Below are 21731 nucleotides of genomic sequence, written 5' to 3'. Positions count from 1 at the left end.
GGGAAACTAGGATGGGACTGTAAAAATCCACCAGCCTTACCAGTTCCCCAGAAAGAGAAACATAATGCAACAGCGGTGGCTGTGAAGTGGTGCAGGGTTACTCCGTGGATCATGCAGGTACCATTCGCATTACTGGTTTTATCGCTCTGTTTTCTGAGGCTCTGCCTTGCGTGCAAAATTTGGCTCTATAATAATAGTAAGACAGATCTTAAAATAAAGCAGACTTCCTGCCTATCAATGCCATTCTTGCAGTGTATTTTAAATTTTCTTTTGTATTCCATTGTGGTAATCTGATATTCAGAGTAAGTGGGGATGTTTTTTTTAATGATACTTTAAAACCATTCAGAGTTGTTACAAAATAGCTGATCAAGGCTCAAACTTTCCAAACATGAAATTACCTACGCAAATAAGCAGCGACCTTATGTCAATCTGAAAAATACACATACTTGCATGTGTATTTTTTCCTTTTCTTTTTCTGAGCCGTCTTTGAGTGGAAAACACTTTTTCCCTTTTATTACACATTGATTTTTCTCTCTTGGGGTTGAATGGAACTGAAATTGGAATTCCTGTCTTTAACAACATCCTTTATAATGCAGTGTGTTAGGCTCCTTTGTGTAGAAGATGGTTAACGGATTCTGTCAATTTAATGTCATGCTTCTCTTAAATTTTATACCTACTGCTTCTACAGGTAGGTTTTTAGAGTACAGGAGAACATATCTGACTCTCTACCTCATGTATTGGTTAATTCAAAGTCATGCTGGTCAAAATTTTCAAAAGTGACCAGGTGTTTTTGCGCCTTAAGTCTTGTACTCCCCCCAGGCAGGGTATACAACATCAGTAATCTCTCTGGAAGTCTTGGCTTCATTTTTTCAGCTGTTTCCTTCTGTACAGGAAGTACAGGTAGAATCAATTTGCTCTTCTGTGTTGAGATTTCGTGCAAGAAAGAGGTAAGAGTGAAACACTTTAAAAATGGAGAAATCTGACTGTAAAGTCACAAAGTTTGGCAAGATGCATAAGAAAAGATATGGGCCTACAACTTTCTGCTGTGGTTTTGTTCCTTAAAAGCTGGAGCTAAATCCATGGTTTGAGATGTGGTCCTTTCTCCCTTTAGTTTCACAGGGAGTTTTCCCGCAGAATTGTTCAGTGAAGGCCAGAGCAGAGAGAACAAAACTTGTACCACGTTAATAGTTGAATCTTAGGCTTTTGCAAAGTTTTCCCTGCCGTTAGCTCTTGGCTCTTTGTGGCTGTTTATCTATAACATAATCTTGTCAGGAATTTCAAGAACTGCATTTGTGTCCTACCTGTGACAGATGTGTACTTTCCGTTATGCTAACTTTTCCTTTCCTTTGGTATTTTAAAGTATAAAAAGATAATGTTGTAATTTTTAGTGGCGTTTCCTTACCCATTTGCCTGTGCTTTTCAGAGGTGGAAGAAAAGGGATCAAAGTCACTAATATCAAAGCAGGGAATAATTTGAGAGAAACAATAAAATATCATTCTGAAGGTACTCCTGGAAAAGAAGACAGTTAATTTAGGATAATTGATCTTATTCTTGTAACTCATCAAGGGTGAAATTTACCTCTGTGCAGCAGCATCAGGAGACCTGAGCAGTGCTTACATTCCACTTAAATTTAATTTGAATTTAAGTGGCGTACAGGGTTTTTGCTGATCTTCACACAGGGAAGAACTAATGGATAGTTTGAGTTTTTTCATTCTGGTAATTATCTGCAAATGTTTCTGACACGCAGAAAGTGCATGTGTATCAGATTTCTTTTAGAAACATCGGTAAATATCTTTTAGACAGATTTGTGTTTCTAAACAGCAAGTTTTATTTGTGTAAAGCAGAGCATGGTACCCCCAGAAAGTGCTTTTGAATGAAGTGTGAAAAAGTAAATGAAAATTTTGTTCTCTGTGACATGGTGAATTCTTTCTTTCCAAAAGGCTACCAAAGCGCACATCAAGCTCAACACTAAGAAGCTTTACCAGGCAGATGGCTATGCAGTGAAGGAACTGCTGAAGATCACCTCTGTGCTTTATGGTGCCATGAACACCAAAGGAACGGAGCGCACAGAAGTGAGTGAGGAAGACAGCAGCAAGTTCAAGTTTGATCTTGGCTCAAAAGTAAGGAAAATTTGGACTCTTATTTTGTGTGTGGGGGGAGTTGTGTTAGCTTATGAAACACAAATCTGTTTTCTATCTGAAACTTAAATAGAGAATGTCCACACAGAAACTTAAATAGAGAATGTCCACGCAAGGGAATTAGTATGGCTTAATTGTATTTTTACCTCAAATTTTCTGTAGTTGAGTTTGTGTGCTATGACTTGTTTTAATCTCTGTGTAGTTTTAACCAGCAGCATAGTACAAGGCAGCAATGGCACGAAACTGGTCATCTTTGTTTCAGGATGCTATTGAAATTGTGGAAGTGGGAGTAGGCCAGAAGAGATGATTTTTTCCAACCTATTGACGTTATTGTAAGGGGGAAGCTTGCACAATACTGACTGAAATATGTTTTTCAACCAGTTTGCTTTGAAGGAAGAGGGAATCTTTGTATTGTCCTAACAGACATCAAATCTGTTCACGTCCTTAAAATAAAATCCTTCTGCAGATATTAAAAAAGATTCTTAAATAACTTGAGTCCCTATTGCTGCTTGTTGTTAATTTTTGCACCTTTTCTACATTTTGATATTTTTAGTCTGTGTTTCTTTTATAGCTATATTACATCATGTCTGTTTGTTAGGCAGTGCTAGTACTTTTCTTGAAAAAATGGCAGTACCACAGAGACTTTTCCCTCTAAGAGGAATTTGTGTATGTTTGTGTAAAATCTGTTGTGACTCCTCAAAGTAAGTACCTGATGAAATCATGAAAAAAACTTTTCTAGATTGTCAAAAAACATTACCCATGCAATGTGCTAGTCATGTACTTTGGAATATATGCTTTGTCCTTTTGCTCATAAATACTAAGAAGTTTGCCTTAGGCAGTTGTTGGTTGGTGTTACCCAGGGCAGAGGCAAAATCACAGTTTTGGGGAGTTTTTCTGTTGCCCTGATGTGATTAGGGTTTCACCTAGAAGTAAATGGAGCCTATTCCAGATATTAGTAAGACCAAGAGACAGGCTCACTTTGATTCAGTGGACAACTTCTTCAATGTTACAGCAGTGTTTTAGCCGCTGTGCTGACCCCCTATGTCATTTTACCATCAAAATGGGGAAAATCTGTTATGGACTTTCTTTGTGTTATTGGGGATTCTCTTTTGCTATTCAGTGCTGTTACTGTGTTTCCAGGTAGCTGATCTGAAGGCTGCTAGACAGCTTGCTTCTGAAATCACCTCCAAAGGAGCAAGTTTGTATGACTTACTTGGCAAAGAAGTTGAACTAAGGGTAAGTACACCTTGGAGAGTGTGTAAGAACTTGCTGTGGTCACTGGATGCTGCAAAGGAATAAGGTGAAACGAGTATGAGTAGCTGTTTTTAACAGCTGCACCTAAAATTAAGATTCTGTGAGTTAAAGGAAGGGATCGGAAAGTTTGCCTTTCCTTCCCACTCATATTAATACTTGCCTTGCAGTAAGTCTGAGAGGAGAACAGTTCAGCATTTTCTCTTCAGAAGAAAGCTGAAATACTCTTTGTAAAATCATTTAGAAATATTAATGCTTTATGTGTGCTTTAGCAGTGGGGATAGATATGTTCTAAAAGATAAATGAACGATTACTGCTTTTAGTTATCTAAGTGCAAGGCTGCTCGTTCCTGTTATGGTAGCTGAGGGCCTCATAAACCTATAGGTACATATTGGTTAGCTGAGTTGTAAAATTACAAGCTATTGCATGAAATCAGAGAAGCGTGACTGAACACTCATGTTTGCCAGTAAGTCTTTCAATTATTTTCTTAAATACCTTTATCTGTAATGCCAGAGGTTATTCTTTTACTGATAGCAGACACTAAACCCTGAATGTTCTAGTATTCTTTTTGGTAATCTTCAGATTTGCAGTGTCTGAGCTGTAGAAAGTGCACCCTGTAGGAGTAGGAGACTGTGTGCCTTGATAGTTAATGCTCCCAGATCCTTGTTTGATTGAGTGCAAGTGTTTCAAAGGGTAGGTGATGGACAGAGAAGATTTTCTATGGATCATTGCCTTTTCTGCTCCCTATGTCAGCGTGTATGCAGAGGTGTGAAAGACATTGATACTTGAAGAGAGAGAGAAGTGATAACCTCAGTTTTGTACCAATCGTATGTATTGAATAAAACTGTTAATGCAAGATGAGAAGTGATTGATTAAGTTTGTTTAGTTTCTTGGCTTTTGAAATAGTTTTCACGTGAATACTGCCTGATGTATTAATGTTGGCTTCAGGGCGTTAAGCTCCTTCTGCGCGCAGCATCCCTTATTTAGAACTTGGCTAAAAAATCAAGTAAAGGTCACTAGGAGGCAACATTTTTAAAAAGTGCTTAAGCATTGCTTTGAAATTGGGCATTCTTTAATCGCTTTAAATCACAGCTTTTAGGAGTCCAACTGACTTTAGAACTGAGCCCTAAAAAAGAGACTTAGGCAGGTGCAGAGTGCTGAAAGCATGAAATGAAAAATCAAGAGATAAGTAAGTGCTTCTGTGCAACCACTTCTCATTGGGCCTGTTAAGAAATCTCCAGTGGAAGCCTATTTAAAGGTGCAATTTCTAAAAGGGCAGGACTTATTATATCCTGTAGAGAGCATGTTTCTCATGGCGTAATGACTGACTGCCCAAGTTGGGGCAGGCCAGTCTTGTATAGGTACATACTTCATATTTTGTGCAAAGGTTTGACAGAGTGAACTTCTTGTCTTTAAGAAATCCAGCCTTAGGAAAGGTGACCTTTGCTTCTGTCTCATTAGCTATGAGTTTATATCCTAAAGGCATATGGTGACACTATGACAGCACAGTGAGAACCTCCGGAGAGCAGCAGAAAAGACTTTCATGGTCTGTTCCTGATGATTTGTGACTGGTTCCAGTCTTCGGAGTGATTTATTAAAACGGAAAAACCTGTTTTTGGCTTATGTGCTAAACACAAATTTGGTACATAGTGTGTGACTAGTTTGAGACTTGACCATTTGGCAACAAAGTTTTCTTGTTGAAAGCCATGAGGCTGCAGTAACCAATTTTTGAATTGACTTTATTGAGTTTTCATTTTTTAAAAAGGGCTGTTTATATTTTTAGTTTTTGATTTCATTGCTTTGTGCTTTCCTTTACAAAGACTACCACTGTGGTGGTGGTGGTTGTTGCTGGGTTTTTTGGAGGGGGGGTTGGGTTTTGTTTTCTTTTTTAAATGGTGGCTCTGAGCACTTGCCCTGTGTTTGAAAGAGAAAGGGAGAAACTCGGTGTTGGCTGTTTCCTCTTCAGAACTGACTCAGGCCCGCGGGCCGTCTCGTACTGCCTATGGGAACGCAGTGGATATGGTCTTTGATTGCTGCGTCTTCAAGTCCCATTCTGCTGGATGGATGTTGTAAAATGGATGGTAGAAAAGCACTTTCACAGCGGCTGACTTTTAGTTGGGGTCTCTTTATTTTACTTCTTAAGGAAAGCTTATTAAATCATTTAAAGACTATATGAACTGATAGCAAGGCTTGAAGAATTGCTTTCCATTAGTAATAGGAAGTTTCTTTAATGAATAGCTAGCTGTTGCTGTTAATTTCTGTGGTGTCTAAAACCGACATTTTGTAAAAATATTTCAAGGCCGCACATTGGAAAAAGTGATCTTCTAAAAATGAATCGAATATAACCTGTCATTCCAAGTTTTTTGCAGACCATTTACGCTAGGAAGTTATCAAAGTTTGGTCAGTTTTATTGGCTTTGGCACTGCCGTGCCCCTTGGGAAAAGGGCATGGATGGTAAACTTAGGGCAGGTGATCTGTTAAATGTAACCTGATGTATTAGAAGATTTCGTCATCCTAGGTTTTCTTTGAAAATATTTAAAAATAATTAGGAGCTTATAGGAACACCTAGCTCTGCCTTTCGCTTGAAAGTTATCTAGTGAGAGACTTAGGGTCAAATGCTGGGGCCCCCCCCATCACTGTTAAATCTGTTAAACCCCGAGGAAGTCAGTGGCGTTACAGTTCTTTGCAATAGCCAGTACTGAGGGCAGTGAGGAATTGCCCCGTTCCAGGTCACGCTCTCTTCCTCGGGTTCTTCATAGGCTTGTGCTCTTTAGGATCGCAGAGATATGATCCTGTTTGCTCTTCTCCACCCCATTCCAGGTGAGCAGAAATAGAAGAAAGAAGTGTCATTAACTCTGGCTTTGTGTAGGGAATTAGACCTTTGTCTCTATATGTCAGATTAGTTGCCATTAATCTCAGGTTACTTCTATTATTTTTTAATTTGGAAATTATTGATTTCCATTGCTTTTTTTTTTTTCTAGTGTTGCACGGCAAAGTAATGCACACAATAAATTGCATGGGCAGAGGGATTGTGCTATGAAAGGGCAGTAGGAGAGCAATATGGTTTATTTGCTCATTACATTTTATGTCCTGAAACCTGTTGCATATATTAAAATGTATTGACAGCTGTGATATTGTTTTAATGGGTTTTAAAACATGATAGTTTTGTATTCTCTGCACTGCTGCACCTCTTTTTTTCCAATCCATTCATTTCCCTATATTGAAATAAAGGATCTTGCTACCTAGGCTTAGGCCAATGGTATGTCTCATTTCTATCCTAAATGAAGGATACTTTATTTTCCTATAACTGTAAAAGAAATATCAGCATTTGACACTAATGGGTTGAACTGGTCTCTTTTCATTGTTTCCTTTCAGCAGCTTTTGGGGAAAGATCACTGGGAAAAGTGAAGTAAATTTTTCATTCTTATTTCTTATAGAAATATTGACTTTAATTTGCGTCACAACCTCTACTTTCCCTCTACTTTCTTTATTGAAGCTTTTTTTGCATGTAATTTGTATAAAGATTGTGTAGAAAAGCCTACACATAAGATAAAATATCCTACGACTTGGAAAAAGAAGATTTGCTTTTTAATAAATTATTTTTGAATGAAAACAGATTTCAGCTGGAGCAGAACAGAATATATTGAACAAGGGAATGTTTCTAATAGATGTATTGTAGATGCATATTGATCTTATTATGTGTGATATTGATCTTATTATGTGTGTGCATTTATTGCTTAGGACTTAAGTCTGTACCCATTTTCTTAGAAATGCAGTACTGTGACTTTCTGATTCCTTTTAAATAGATCATTTCCAGATTGAATATATGGTTCTAATATATACATAAACTAATTGCAAAACTAATATACAATGTAAAAAAACAAAACAAAACAAAAAAACCCTTCAATTTAAAAACAGCAGAGGAAACAAAACCTGCAAGTATTCATTTGCTGAATTCAGACTATGATGCTGTTGGGGGGGGGAGACCCCAAAGCTATACTCTTTTTTTGTAAAGCGAAAAATTACAAATGTCATTTTTAGTTTAAAAAAGAAGTCAGATTTTATCTTTAAAAACGAGAGAAGCATTTCCTGAGACAGTAGAAAGCTGGAAGGTGAAGAGAAACCATTTGGTTCCAGCGTGCAGGTAGGTAAAGAGATTTCCTCTCTCCCGACTGCTGTCCGCAGATCCCGTGTCGGTGGGACACCACCTTGTGCAGGGGGCTGTGGCGTGTGAAGTGCAGAGCGGGAGAAGCGCAGGAGCTGCAGACGAGTTGTTACGGCTGGGCCACCCATGGGTGTTAGGTGCAAACTTGGCGCAGTTAACCATGGGCCGCGATTCAGCGCTAAGGAAGAAAGAGATGAGGAGCCTTATTTGGTGAGAGGATTGCTGGAGTTCAGTGCAATCCTGCGTTCAAGTTGCTGGGGTGTTTTTTATTTTTCCCTAGAGCAACTGTAAATGAGCACAGCATAGGTTATTGGTGTCCTGTGGCAGTGCAATGTGTGAGAGACTATTTTTATTTCACAACCCGCTTAACCCTTTTTTTTTGCAAGGTGTTTTGCAGTTTGAAGTCTTGATGGTCTACATCTTAGAACATAGAAATTGGAAAATGGGTATTCATGGAGTCTGTTTTTTGAATATGCTGGTTCCTAACGTTCTAATTGTTTCTCCATATGTAAAATCATTCTAATTTTGATATATTTTGATTTGGATTTTGGGTAGAGATGGGAAATTTTATGTGCTGCTGTTAACCCCCCCCCCCAAAAAAAAAAAAAAGCAGCAATGTAATTAATGTTGGTAGCTGAGCAAAATGCAGCACTGCTTCCCTATGCAGTGCCTTTGGCTTTCGTATGTGGTGCCTGACTCCGGACTTGCACAGCTGACTGCTGCAGTCTTGTAAACAGCCAAAAGATGTTAGAAAATCAGTGGTCTTCTGTATTTGTGTAGCAGCTGGTGGGAGGTCATTCATGGGGGAAATGGCAAGACGGATGGTGCGGGGAGGAGGGAAATGAGGTGATCCAGAAAAATTAAATAGCTCGAAATAAAGCAGTAATGACCTTCAAGGTCGGCTGGGATCAGTTGAGGAAGGACACTCCTGAGTTACCATGCATTGAACATTTGAAATCCAAAAGGAAAAATTCCCGTCTATTTATAACGCCTCAGCTAAGCTGCCTGACTCTGAGAGCCTGCCGCTTTGCATCTGCCAGAGGTCCTGTGGACACATTAGCAGCAGCCTGTCGAGAAGCCGCCTTGCTTGGACTTGCTGAATTATTAGATGCAGTAAGATAATGAAGCAAAAAAAATCCCAGAATAAAACTTGCCTCTGTGCTGATGGCAGGCATAAAGAATTCCGACCTTCTCAAGGTTGATTTCATTTATTTACCTCTCAATTAGATTTAAGCCATGTAAAATCAAAGGGTGAAAATAATCTTTCTCCTGATGTACTTTGCTTGTGTCGAAGATGGGTGACAAAGCGGGTCTGTATTCGAATCCTACTCTTGGTGCTTACTCCTTCTGGGAGCTTAAGCAAACCATTTAGTCCCTGTATATCCTTGAGTGTAAATAATCTACTAAATTCCAGAAGTTATTTTAAAGCTTTTAACAGCCAGATAGTGTTTCCAGATTTATGGAGGAGAAATTTAAAAATAAGTGCAGGGTGTTGCACTTATTATTGTGATTAATTATTATTGTTATGCGTGCACACAGTATAAGCTTGTTCCAAAGCTTATGAAAGTCATTGGGAACCTCTTTACAGACTTCAATGTGTGAAATGTTTGAATTAAATTCTTAGGAGAGCCAGAGGCACTTAGATCCAGCTGTGGCATCGAAAGGATAGTAGTTACACTGAAAAGAGTTGCCACTAAAGACACTTAACTGGGTCTCTTTATTCCCAACTTTTTGATTAAAGAACCCTTCTTCCGTGTCTCCCCGCTCATGCCATTGTAGATCGCTACCTGCCTCTCGTTATAAAGTATGGGTATGTGTTTGAGTGACAGACGCATTCTTCAGTACTCCTGGAAAATTAACTACAGAAAATTACTCGTTTGCAACATTGGAAACATTATTGATCTGCCAAATGTTAGTTCTCGGCACTAGATACTGCTGTGGAGAGTCTGATAAACTAATTTTTCTCATTTCATGTGTTTCGATTACAAAGTTGCCCCATCCATCTCGGAGAAAATGATTTCTAGTGAAAATTTGTAACTTGGAATGGCCAGGATTCTGGAGAAGCGCCTAGTTTACTTCAAGGTTTTGAACCATCCTGCTTCAACCTGAAACCTGAATTATCAGCTTTGAGGCAGGAGACTTATTTCAAAGTGGGGAGCCAAAATGAAACCTCTAATACAAATTAATTTGCAATTATAAAATATAGTTGAACTGATAGCACCCCATACTTTAGATTGCTTTAGCTATAACCATGGTTATATGCTATGTGGATACTTAGGTAACAAAGGATTTTGTAGTGAACTTTCCATTAGTATTTGGCATGAAGACATAACATTATCTATAAATTGATAGGTGGCGCATTTCTCTTACAGTTTGAGGACGAGTTATTTCAGTGTATTGATGATCTTGTTAACTAGTTGGAAAGTCTGAATGCTTGTAGCTCAGATCTAGGTTGTCTTGAAAACTCTTTCTAGCTTGACTAGAAAGAAAATCACATTCAAACCATCTTCTGTGTGTCACAGGGTTTGTCAAAAACAGCATGACTGTGCAAGAAACTCCACTTAATAGTTGGTCTAAATCAGAAACACTGGTGAGGTTTCTGTTGCTTGTTATTCCTAATCTTTCATTAGACGCAAAGCAAAACCATGTCAAAACTTTAATTACACCAGAGCAAAATGTGCTGACTTAACCTGCCTTTGTTTCTGCTTGACGAGAGCCACACGGTACTTCTGTCATTCGAATGCTACAGCCACTTCCCTGGCTGGTTAAGCTTTGCTGAGAATAAAAGCCTGAGTCATGTGGCAATGTTTGCTAAAGTCAAAGGCTTAATGCACATTTAAAGATTAAACTGTCTCTTCATACAACATTGCCGCATACACGATGCCTGGTCCTACTTACGCTGCAGCTTTGCATGGTGCCTTTGGGTATCTTTCAGGTCTGAAAGGTGCTACTGAGGAGTATATTCTTTTCTGTTGATTGTTTTTTTTCTGAGGAAAAATCTCAACCCTTACTGAGGTTTTTCTTTTATATTATCTAGTAATGAAAAGAAATGCTATTTCTAACATTTGTTACGTGAGAATGTAGATAAAAGGAGATCCTAAAAAGATATATATTTTTTTCTTTGCCTAACTGGATGTTTTGCCTTTTTGATGACCCTGCTGTTTTCCCTGTTCGAGAACTCAAGACAAACTTCCACCTGGCTTTGCTGCCCAAGGACGTTTTTGTCTGTGTGTATTAGGAAATTCATTCACAAGTGTAGCTTTTCATTTGCCAGGAGAAAAATGCTCATTCTTTTCTCGCCAGACGGCAGAAGAGACTTAGCAAACCACCTCCTCGGTAAGGGCCTATTGTCCAAGTAACATCCTGTAGAGTCCTGTGGACTAATCCGAGCTTTATCATTGTAACATGCCATGAAGCCTTGCAAGAAGTAGGTTAAAGATGAGGTTTTGGGGGTTGCAGGAAGATACAGATAAGCACATGCTAGGGTTTGTGAACTAAGGGTAATTCAGTGAAATTAGCTATTGAAATAGGAGATGGACTGACCGCCTGGAGATCTGTATTGTGGGCAGGAGAGGGAAGAGAGCAGTATAACTTCACACCTATCAGAAATTTCTAAATTTCTCTTTCTTGCTTCACAGTCCAGCAGTTTGTATGCTAGTATTGTTAAGGGGGTTATTCTGTCATATAGCATATGTTCAGATTCCTTCTTATCCAGCTAGGCAGACCTTCTGATTCTTTTGGGTCTGTCTGCAGAAAAGTCACTCACGTTAAAACCTTAAGCTTCCCAATTGGTTCTCTATCTCAGATTCTCTTCTTGTGGCATACTTTTTAAACAACATGACAGCCAGGGGAGTTTCGGACACAGTCTTTGATTGAGGGCTATGCATAGCTGAGTAGGGATATATCTCTGTGGATTCACTTTGTCGACTGCCGAGATGAGCATACAGGAAAGCAGCATAGCTTTATGGGAGTCTGGAGGCAGCAAAAATTCTCAATTAGTTTGAGCTTTAATCTCTTGAGGAAGAAAATAAGCTGTTAGGAAGGATCAGGTTCCTTCAGAACATCTTGATTATTTTTAATATCTCTCCTGTATCTTCCTGTTTAGATGTAACTATGCTTAATGATCCATTCCTTGTTTTGGCCAAATGTAATCCCAGTGTTTGTTAATAAACTCCCTGGATAATAAACTCTCCAAAAGGAGAGTTTTATTGCCTACCTAGAGAGCAGTAGTTGCAAAAATCTATCTGAACAGTGTGTGGGATGTAATAGATCCTGGATTAAGACTGAGGGCAACAGGAAGTAGCAGTGAGGAGGGACCTCTTTTGTATGCATGAGGCTTATGAGCTCCTGAGACAACCAGCAGGAGTTAACCTGTGGTCAAAAAATGTTTGGTGCAAAGACTGGTAAATCAGGAAAAAGATTTCGTTTCTTGTCCTTATCACAAAAAAGGTGTTTAGAAACATCTGCTAGACCTTACACACATGAATATTAGGTGACCCTGCTTGAGCAGGGGGGTTGGACTAGATGATTTCCAGAGGTCCCTTCCAACCTCAACCATTCTGTGATTCTGTAATATATACGTATATTACATCACATTTAGCATGAGTGATTTGTGTGCTCGTCAAGCTTAATTGCTTATCTTGCTTCCTTACCTCAGTTCAGAAGATACGTACATCTATCTTTCTGTAAGTCAAGCATGTAGGAAGTTGATTTGTTTTTGGATCACTGTGATGGAAATCATTACCAGCTGAAAATGCCCCTTTTCAGTCAGTCAGCTTCATTGGGCATATTTACAGAACGATTTTTTACAGTAGTGGCTCCTAATTGTTAGCCAAGTATAAAGTTCCCAGGGGAAAAAAAATCTCAGTAATAGAAGTGGGAGGGTGCATTTGCAGAAATGGTAGGTAGTGTCCTCGTTCTCTCACTTTTTGAGGCTAGTAAGTACATTTGGCTTCTCCACATGGTGACAATACTGTGCAACAAGGCAGTATGTGAATTTAGGATGGCTTAGGTGTTCCATGTTAGCACTGGGGGACAGGGAGACAGGAGTATCAGCAGGGGCAGAAAGAAGTTGGGATGAGTTACCTCAGTCTGGCATCACTCTTGCACATTAGCATGGTCACGCAGCAAGACAACGCGAGATAGCTGGTGAGGTCAATGTTCACACCCCAGTTCACGTCACAGCGATTCTCGCATACAGACAAGCGCTTGCATCACTGCTGCTTCCTTGACAATTGACTGACTTTAAGAGAAGCTCTTCAGGAGAAGGCCAAGTGATTGTACAGCTGTTTCCTATTCTAGGTCTGAAATTTAAGTTAAATGAGTGCCTGAAAGTGCTTCTAGATTTCAGAATGGGAAAACCTTCCTCTCCCTAAACTCCTTCCTCCGGTGCAGGTACAAGACCATGTTCTCAGGCACTTGCAGCATTATCTTTCATATGAGAGTTCTGAATCAGGTTATAATATCATCCATGTAATGGAAAAGGTATGGTGTACCCAGAAAGTGCTGTTTGCTCTTACCAGTTTCTGCTAGGGCCATGATCACATGTGCCTTCAGAGGAAGCTGAATCTTGACCCTCTCCCAGTACTTGTATCATATGGGCTCCACAGACCTTGACAACATACCAGTTCCCTCTGTTGTGTTTACTGCTAAATCCCGATGCTTTTGGAGAGTTTCAAATTGTCTTCTCAACTGTTTTAAAACAAGAAATAGTCTATATTGACAGTTATAATTGACACTGTAAGTGGGCTAAAATCCAAACTTTCAGAAGCTTTTTTTTTTAGCTGTTTGTGTTCAGGAAGATGACAAAGCCATCCTGTGCTCTCGTAAGCTGCCGTACAGGTGCCTAGTACCATTTGAGATGTCTGAGGGCGTCCAAGACGTTTGAAAAGGGCTGGCAAATATATAATACAGGGATTAGGGCACACCTGCACCACCTGGAAAATGACAGTGGATGCCTCAGGCAATTGAGGCAGTTGCTTTGTTATCCTTTGGCAGAAAAAAGCTGTGCTGTGCCAGTAAACTGCACGTTGAGAGAATAGGGTATTTTGTGTCCTGTATTAGTCTGACTTTTCCAGTAAGAGCTAAAAGGTAGCAGAGGCAGTAAGTGGCCAGCACCGCCGTTCCAAGGCTGGCGGCTGATCTGATTCTTGTGGACAGAGCCTCAGCGCTGCTGCCGCCAAGCTCAACTGTGGCCTTCTCCCTAGCAGATGTTTTTGACCCAAGGGACCATCCCTCAGTGTGGATGAAGGTTTGAGACGAGTAAATTCTTTAGACAGATGGAGGTTTAAAGACTTTAAGATCGGTGTTATTTCCCGAAACGACTGCAGGGCAATTTTGTTTAAGGAAATTTGTCTTCACTTCTGATGCCAAAACTTGTGTGACTTGGGCAGAGCGGACTTCAGCGTTAGCCTTCCGTCTCCTGTGGGGAATGTCCCGTCAGGCTGTGCTCTGGTCTGGTTAGTCAGCTGGGCAGTCAGCTGGTCTTTGAGTCTTTGAGTAGAGACCTTTCTTAATTTCTAATGAAATTCTCATTTCCAAAGAAAACAAAGTTTTCTAGTCTAAAGCAGCCAACTAATTTGTTAGTTCTTCCAATTGGCTGTGTCCAAAAGTGAGATTCAAAACTTGCCGAGTTAAAACCTCAGCCCTTCCGTGCAGCACCACATATTAGTTAAAGCAGAAAGGGTAAAAATGCCAGCAAATAGTGTCTCCTGTGTGCTTTTATGTGTTTTCTGTAATAATTGTCAGCTTTAGTTCATCAGAAATAATTTTACACTTGGCTTCCCTGATTTTTTTTAATCAGTATTTATCATGTAAAACCGTAGCCATGGACCTCTTGGACACTTTGAACAGGAAGCACTGGTAAGTGGTAAACAATCCGATTGCTCATGAATACCTCTCTGCTTCTGCGTCTGTTTGTTTTCTTAAATTGTAATTATCAGGCATAGACCTAAATTGTTCTGCTTCTTACCTCCTCTTGTCTCGATAATTTTTTTCTATATTTTTCATCTCTCCCGAGAAGTCTATTTTTAATGCTTAATTTAAAGGAAACCTCTTGTGTATTATAATGTGTATTCTGATTAGCACACCTAATTGCAAAGAGTACATTACTTTAAAAGAAAATGAACAAGGCCATATTTTTCAGCTCAGTTTCATTTGCAGGCTTTTTTTTGAGCACAAGGAGTTATGAGTACAGCCAGTGACAATGTAGTACCTGGTATTTGGACAGAAGTGGAAAATTGGTTTTGCCTTCAAATATACAGTCTATTTGTATTCACAGATTTAAGCGCAAGTGGGGAGCTTTTGTGCAAAGCTGGGTTTTAAAAATCTCAGTTGTCCTATTGCTAAGTATTCTATATTCTGCAAGAAATAGCAGCGATGAATTGAACTGGAGAAAAACATACTTTATTTGCTCATCTGGGCAGTCAGATTGTCAAAGTAGTTGTGTGATGTTAAATTAATTTGCTTAATTTGCTAATGGCTTAACAATGTTTAAAATAACCTACTTTGCTATTTTGAAAATTTTTTCCTAACATACTGGTAATCTTTATTATTAGGATTATTTTATGTTATTTTTGTTTTTTTGCCAGGCATACTAATATAAGCTGCCTTCCTTTTAATCCTCTTCTGTATGGCCAGCTGCAGGGTCCTCTCTGAAAAGAGATATTAAAAATAAAAGCTTCCTCCTGAAGAGCATTCATAGGAGAACAGAAAGTGACCCAGTGACAGATATCCAGGAAAACTGGTACCAAAAAAAAAAATCAAAAACTTTCAACAGCTTTGTTACTTACAAGATACAATTTGTTTTTCCATTGCAATCTAGTACCCGCTTGCATTTACTACTTTGAAGTGTCACAACTGGGTTAGTGGTAATTGTTGATAGTGAAAAACATGTGTGTGTCAGGTTAGAGTCTCGGGGGGCAGCTGTGCCTGCGCAGAAGCTGTGACATCCCACTTGGATCCGCTTCCCTGTCCGCGGGGGTGCAGGGAGGTTAACTGCACTGACCTTCTTGCTGTTCAGTCAGGCCCTGACCTGCAGATAGGTCTGAACATATAGTTCTCTGCTTTTGTAGTGCTCTTGACGGCCTGATGAATTTTCACGAGCTCGAGAAACTGATGGGGATTTCTGCACAAAGACTGGGGTCTGTATGTGGGACTTGCGTGGATAATAGAGGGAAGGCGGAGGAGGAAACCACGTCAAACTTACATAAATGACTCCAACTTAAAACAGCAGATCCTCAGAAGTATGTCTAAAACAGTTTTAAATATTTTATATCTAAATTTATATTAAATCAAATGTATGTCTAAAGCAGTTACCCGGATCTGGCACAGACTGTAGCGACTTGTGCATGTTCTGCGGGTGTTTTGCCAGGTTACTAGAAGGAGATTGGCAAGAGGGTTATTTCCAATTAAAACCTAAGGTCCTTGCTGTTTCTTCTCTCTCTTTTGAAAATGGGAAGGAAAATCATTTCCTTCCTCCTGCTGGGTGATGAACTATTTTGTTTGAAATATGTTTGCTCTGTAGGAGAGATCTCGCTGTTGCCCTCAGAAGAACTGAGCATAATAGGGAGGGCAGTATCTCCAGCAGGCTGAATCCTGGCTTCCGTTTCAGTTTCTGTGCATCTTCTCTCAGGGAAAATCTTCACAAATAAATAGGCATTTGGTTGAGCTTGTATATACATAGTATTCTCCTAACAGCTACTGAGATGCATTATTTTTGTCTCGTCTTCCTCCAAAAGTGCCTACCTGTGGAGTTATTGAGGAATATGTATTGTGTTGTCTCTTCATACCTTATATTCATCCAAACTAACATTCTGCTGCTTGGAGCTTATATTTCTGCGTGGGTAGGGGAACGTTCACAAGCACTTTAGGCAACATAAGCTGTCACTGCCACCAACAGATGTACCTCCTGTCATTGTCCCCAGCAGAATATTTCTCCTGCTTCTTCCCTTGTGCCAAAAAAAGCGTTTGTGCAGCATGCGGTAGGCTGGTTCAGGGAACTGATCCAATGGAAGAATAAACTCGGCACAAAAAGCTGGGGGGGGGGGGTGTTTTTTTGTTTTTTCCAGCTGGATCAACTCCCTGGTTTGGTTCACTCCAAACCAGGGAGCTCCCTGAATTCATGCTGGTGAGGTGGTGGAGGGAGCTAGGCTGCCTCTTCCAGTACTTGCTTATGCCACTTGGAGTGTGTCTGGAACTGTAACATAGCAAAGTAATTGCATCTGCTGCTAGAATACATCCTTCAGTAGGCTGGGTACAGCCTATTGCAGGGTGTCTAAAGCATTTTTAGATTCTTAGATTTTTGCTAGAGATGCTATTTCCATCTTCATCCATCTGTTGCCAAATGGTTTGACAACAGAAAATGATTTTTAAGGATATTTAGCTGGACAGGTCTCCCCCTTTTTGTCCTAGTAGCACACAGGCAGTCCAGTGTTTTCATAGAATGACCAGGTCAGTTTTGTAAGACAGCATAAAGATAAATGCATGAATACCCCTCGTCCCATCTTTCCCCAAAGCTGATGAGGCTGCGAGAGGATTCTTCATCCTTTGGGATCTAAACAAGGAGCACTGTTTTGATGAGGAGTCTGAATTCAGGTCATTTGATTATCAGAGTCAAAAAATATCAATACACCTGGATCATCTAATTTTCATATGGGCACAGAAGGCACCTGCTGATTGTGGCAGCTGCCTGGCTGGGTTAGATGCATTCATGTTGCTTGTTGCTCTGCATATTTGTGACACTGGGCTCGTCCACCTGCCCTATTGCTTTCTCGGGTTGTGTTGCAAAGATGATAAAATCTGTTATGTAGCACACTTTGCTCAGTGCAATGACCAGTGTGGTTTCCTTTATGTTAACAGTAAGCAGTTCCTAAATAAATAAATAATAATAATAATAAGTATTCCAGAATACTTGCAGTTCAGAGCAGTAGCACTCCTCTTTTTTGATATGGTATCTTAAGTGCTTAGTATCAGGGAGCGTTGAGGGCTGGCTGCTCTGCAAAGGAAGGTGAGCCAGGAACTGAGCGCGATAATAAGGCAAGCATGAGCAGCAACCTCCCTAACAAGGAGCCAGGACACAGAGTGGCAAGTCCAGGTCAGGATCAGGGCCAGAGACAGTGGTCAGGGTCAGATGCAGTCCAGTGATCACCCAGCGAGTCCATAGGGTTGAGGCAGGTCTGAGGTCAAGCCAGGCAGCTGAGCTGGTGGGTGCAGGGTCAGACTTGCGGAGGTAGGAGACTGGGTGCAGACACTGCAGCTGCACTGCAGCTACATAGCACAGGCAGGGGCCAGCGGTAGAGCCTTAGTTTAAAAGCAGTTCCCATGGGAAGGGTTAGGCAGGCCCTTGCTTCTAGCTTTCTTCACCACAGCTCTTACCAGCAATGGAGCTGACCTCGGACTCAGCCAGCTAAACTCTTTAACTTAACAAACTAAACTCCTGGAAGGCAAATATGCTCCAGGCCCCAACACTCAGTGTTAATCCCATCAACTCTTAACTGACTTCTTCATAATTTCCCATTCTTTAAACAATCTGAGTCATGGTGTTTACATAGTGTCCTATTCCATTTGTTATGCAACTGGTCATATCGGAGTTGCTTGAACACCCTCTGTTCTGCAAATATGAATTCCCTTGTGTAGTGTTTGAATGTATCAGTGTATTTTTATTTCACAGGAAGCAAGAACAGAATCTATTGCCAGACCTTTGGAGATAAACGAGGCTGAAAAGATGATGAAAATTGCCATCAACAATATTCTGGTAAACAAATTGCTACTTATTTATTTGCAAAACCTTCATTTCTCTCTTGCAAGAAGAACATAGTTTGTTTTAGCAACAGTCTAGGGTTAAACTTGGCATAGTGCACATCGCCTTCAAATGTCTGGGCCAAGCAGTGCTGCACCTGGTTAGTTAACAGGCAATGTTGAACTTTGGTTAATGGCTACTTTTGGTCTTTAAGTAACATCAAATGTGCAAACACAAGTTCATCAGGGCAGTGATCAGTCTGTGAGGACTCCTGCTGTCATGACAATGAATATGGTCATTGATGTTCCTTTTGGTTTCCGTAGGAGAATTATTGTGTTCAAAGTGAACAAACCTGTTAGTTGAAGCTAATAGCTCTTGGTAGAGTAAGAGGTGCCTGCACAGGGCTGATTCTGAGCTGACTGTTAGAAATCGCAGCCTGCAGCAGAAGGGGTAAACTGTGTTAGCAGCAGGCCCTAGAAGAACCTGTTAGGACCAGATCTACTGTCAGACTGTTGCACTGTATAACTGTGTTGGTTCAACGTGCAGAAACATTCCCTCAGCTGATGTGGCTTTGCTGATAAGCCTGTGGTATTTCTGTCAATACAGCTGCATCACAGAGCTGTGCTTGGCCTCCCTTGCTTTAGGGAGCAAATGACAGAAAAATCCTCGCCATTTTAGTCGCTATCCGTCTCTGACAGGGGCTCGATAGTAGCCCCAGAGACTCTAGGAAGGATAAAAGTTGCCTAAATCAACACAGAAATCTACAATCCATCTATATCATCTAAGCCACTTAAACTTGCTGCCCTAACTCTGTAGATTTGGTAACTCAAAATGTGCCGGTACCTTTGGAGGTATGAAATTGGGCTCTGGAGGCAGAATAGTTGAACCGGTCAAGAGGTGAGAGGTACTGGCACTGAGCTAATTTAGTGTCACGTTGGTGCATCGGTGTGGTTTTAGTTCCAGAGGTCCCTTGGTCTGTTCCAGTCTTGGGAACATTGTTCTTGCTCCAGTACTTGGCTTCTATATCTCTGAACCGTGAGCTGCCCTGCCAGCCCTTGTGCAAGTATGGTGGCTAATTAAACCCTAGTAAGTAATTTGAGTTATTTAACTGCAAACTGTATCCAGTCCAATTGTATAATTACACAGAGCAGAGTTCCAGGTTTAAATAGCTGATGCCTAATCAATAGATACTCCAGGTGATCTTTCCTTACATTTCTGCTATGGCTTGCAGTCTATATGAATTCTAAATGTTGTTAATGGGCATTGATATTCTAGGCAGTAGTGCTAATAAACTAACACCAGCATATTAGAGCAATTGGTTTCTTGGGAAATATCAATAACACATACCTCAGCTGGTTTAGTTCTGGACCAGTTAATGAAATGACCTATTACAGTTGAACAGCAAGTAACAGTGCTGGAATTTCAGCAACCATGTAGTCACTCTCTCTCACTCAAGATGCTCACAATTTCTAGAACACAAGCACATTTAATGTACCCAGCTCATTTTAAGAAGCTGGAATATTTCCACTTCCCCTCTGATTCCAGTAGCATCTGTTTTAATGTTGGGGATGCTTCCTAGCTTCTGAAAAGATGCATGCAGCAGGACTCGGAAAAGGACAAAGATATGGGACAGATTAAGTTCTTTATAAAGTGGCATTTGTCAGGAAGAAGGAAAATATTGATGGAAGCCTAAAATTCACTATAGTACCAAGGATTTCTCAGCTGTGTTTGTTCAGGCATTGTACCTCGAAAGATGTCTTCGTGCATCCTGTCAGATTTTCTTTTGGGGCTTATTTCCTTCCTATTTTTACTGCTTTTTCAGTGAGAAGGAAAAATAAAGGCCAGGGCAGATTTTTTTTTTTTTTTTAATTTTTAAGGAAATGTGATATTTTACATTTGCAGAAGTCGGGAAATACAAAAATGAGAGACAGGAAGTTGTAGAGAAGCTGACTTGTAGCTGGGGCATATTAGTCTTGCCCCATGTGCTCTTACCTGTGAAAATACCTGTGGACGTTTTCCAGTTATGCTAGCTTTCCACAATGAATAATGCTTGAATTCTCTCTTAATGTAAGTAATATTTGCTGCTTTGTGTTGGTATTTTAATGGGAAGTCTACGGCCAGGCATAACAGTGGTGGTAGCAGGCCCATTGGCTGTAGCTTATGCTGTTTGAATTCAGCCTGCAGCAAGGCAAGATGCTCTGTAGTGATGGATGATGGTTGGCTTTTTTTTCTTTTTCTTTTTTTTTCTTTAATACAGATATTCTAATATTACTAATCTTTCTGGATGAAGCGTCTGGGAGATTTTAGGGGTTGTGAATTGTCAGGTCTCTCTGTCCCTATGCTAACCCTTATGCTCTGTACCTCCTGAAGTAAGAGACCCTGACCTATCCATCTTTTAGGATACATTGACCCTTCTCAAATGTAAAAGCTCTGCTTGGGCCTCTGCTGAGAACAGGGAGAGGAGTGCTGCCACCCAAGAAGCAGAAAGGGGAGGCCATCTCCAGCCCCCCATCCTCTAGATAGTTGTAACAGAGGGACTGTTCACCAGCACTCCCAGCTTGGCTGGGGAAGCCAGCGCAAGACTGGGCAGCTCAAAACAAGGTCAGGTTGGTATGCACTTGTTGGTGGAGAGCATGGGACAAATATCTTAAGCCCTACTGACACCTAATGATTTTGATACTGTTTGATGTGGCCAACGTGTAAACACGTAACAAAGAATAGGCCAGGTCAGACCAGGAGTCCAGCTAGTTTGTTACCGATGCCCCAAAGAGCTTTTTTTTTTAAAAAAAAAAAAACCTTTTATTCACCTGAGCTTAGTTTATGCTCTAGCTCATTGTTCTGAGGTTCTTTGATAGCATGCAATGTGAGATAATATGGAATCTGGTCCAGCATCTGAAAGACTATTCTAATTATTCCAGTGCAAGCCGTGGTTCACCACTCTTCTCTCATAGGAACAAGTCCAAAAGACTAAGGACATGTTGAATAACGTGACTTTGGATGAAGCCAATTTGGAAGCCAGGATTGAAAAACGAAAATTGGAACTGGAAATAAGCCAGAAGAGGCTACAGACCCTACAAAGTGTTCGGTAAACATTATGAACTGATCATTTACTGTGTAAATGAGGGTACTGTGCATTCTTAATGCTTACTGCAGTGAGAAGTGAAATCTGGAATGAGTCTGAGTTGATGGCCTGTGCAAGAGAGATTTTCTTCTCTACAGATGCCCAGTGCGGATGCAATTGTTTGTTCTTCAGCTGCTGTGTATTTGAAATCAGCAATACAGTGCTGTTAAAGTGGCCAGAATATTATTTGGAGGTTTTTTTATTAATTGCTGCTTGAGCCATACAAAGTAGTCAGGTAGCAGGCCTGGCTCTTCTTTAGGATATTAAATGTAAATGGTATCGGATAGTTCTCCTGAAAATGACAACTGACTGGTGCAA

The 21731-nt window shown here is 40.4% G+C and overlaps 1 protein-coding gene across 2 annotated transcripts in view; it reads left to right on the top strand.

Annotated features, from left to right (window-relative positions):
• CLUAP1 (clusterin associated protein 1) overlaps positions 1–21731 on the top strand; it is an 80519-nt gene that overhangs the window by 10054 nt on the left and 48734 nt on the right. For both annotated transcript variants that reach the window (XM_067306208.1, XM_013939980.2), the window contains exons 4-7: positions 1941–2120; positions 3279–3374; positions 18224–18307; positions 21244–21377. In XM_067306208.1, the coding sequence (XP_067162309.1) occupies positions 1941–2120; positions 3279–3374; positions 18224–18307; positions 21244–21377 (494 nt within the window). The remainder of the gene's footprint in view (positions 1–1940; positions 2121–3278; positions 3375–18223; positions 18308–21243; positions 21378–21731) is intronic.

This window comes from Apteryx mantelli, chromosome 16 (genome assembly GCF_036417845.1).
Source record: "Apteryx mantelli isolate bAptMan1 chromosome 16, bAptMan1.hap1, whole genome shotgun sequence".
Taxonomy (NCBI): domain Eukaryota; kingdom Metazoa; phylum Chordata; class Aves; order Apterygiformes; family Apterygidae; genus Apteryx; species Apteryx mantelli.
The sequence above is the reverse complement of the archived record's forward strand: the minus strand, read 5'-3'. Positions and strand labels throughout refer to the sequence as shown.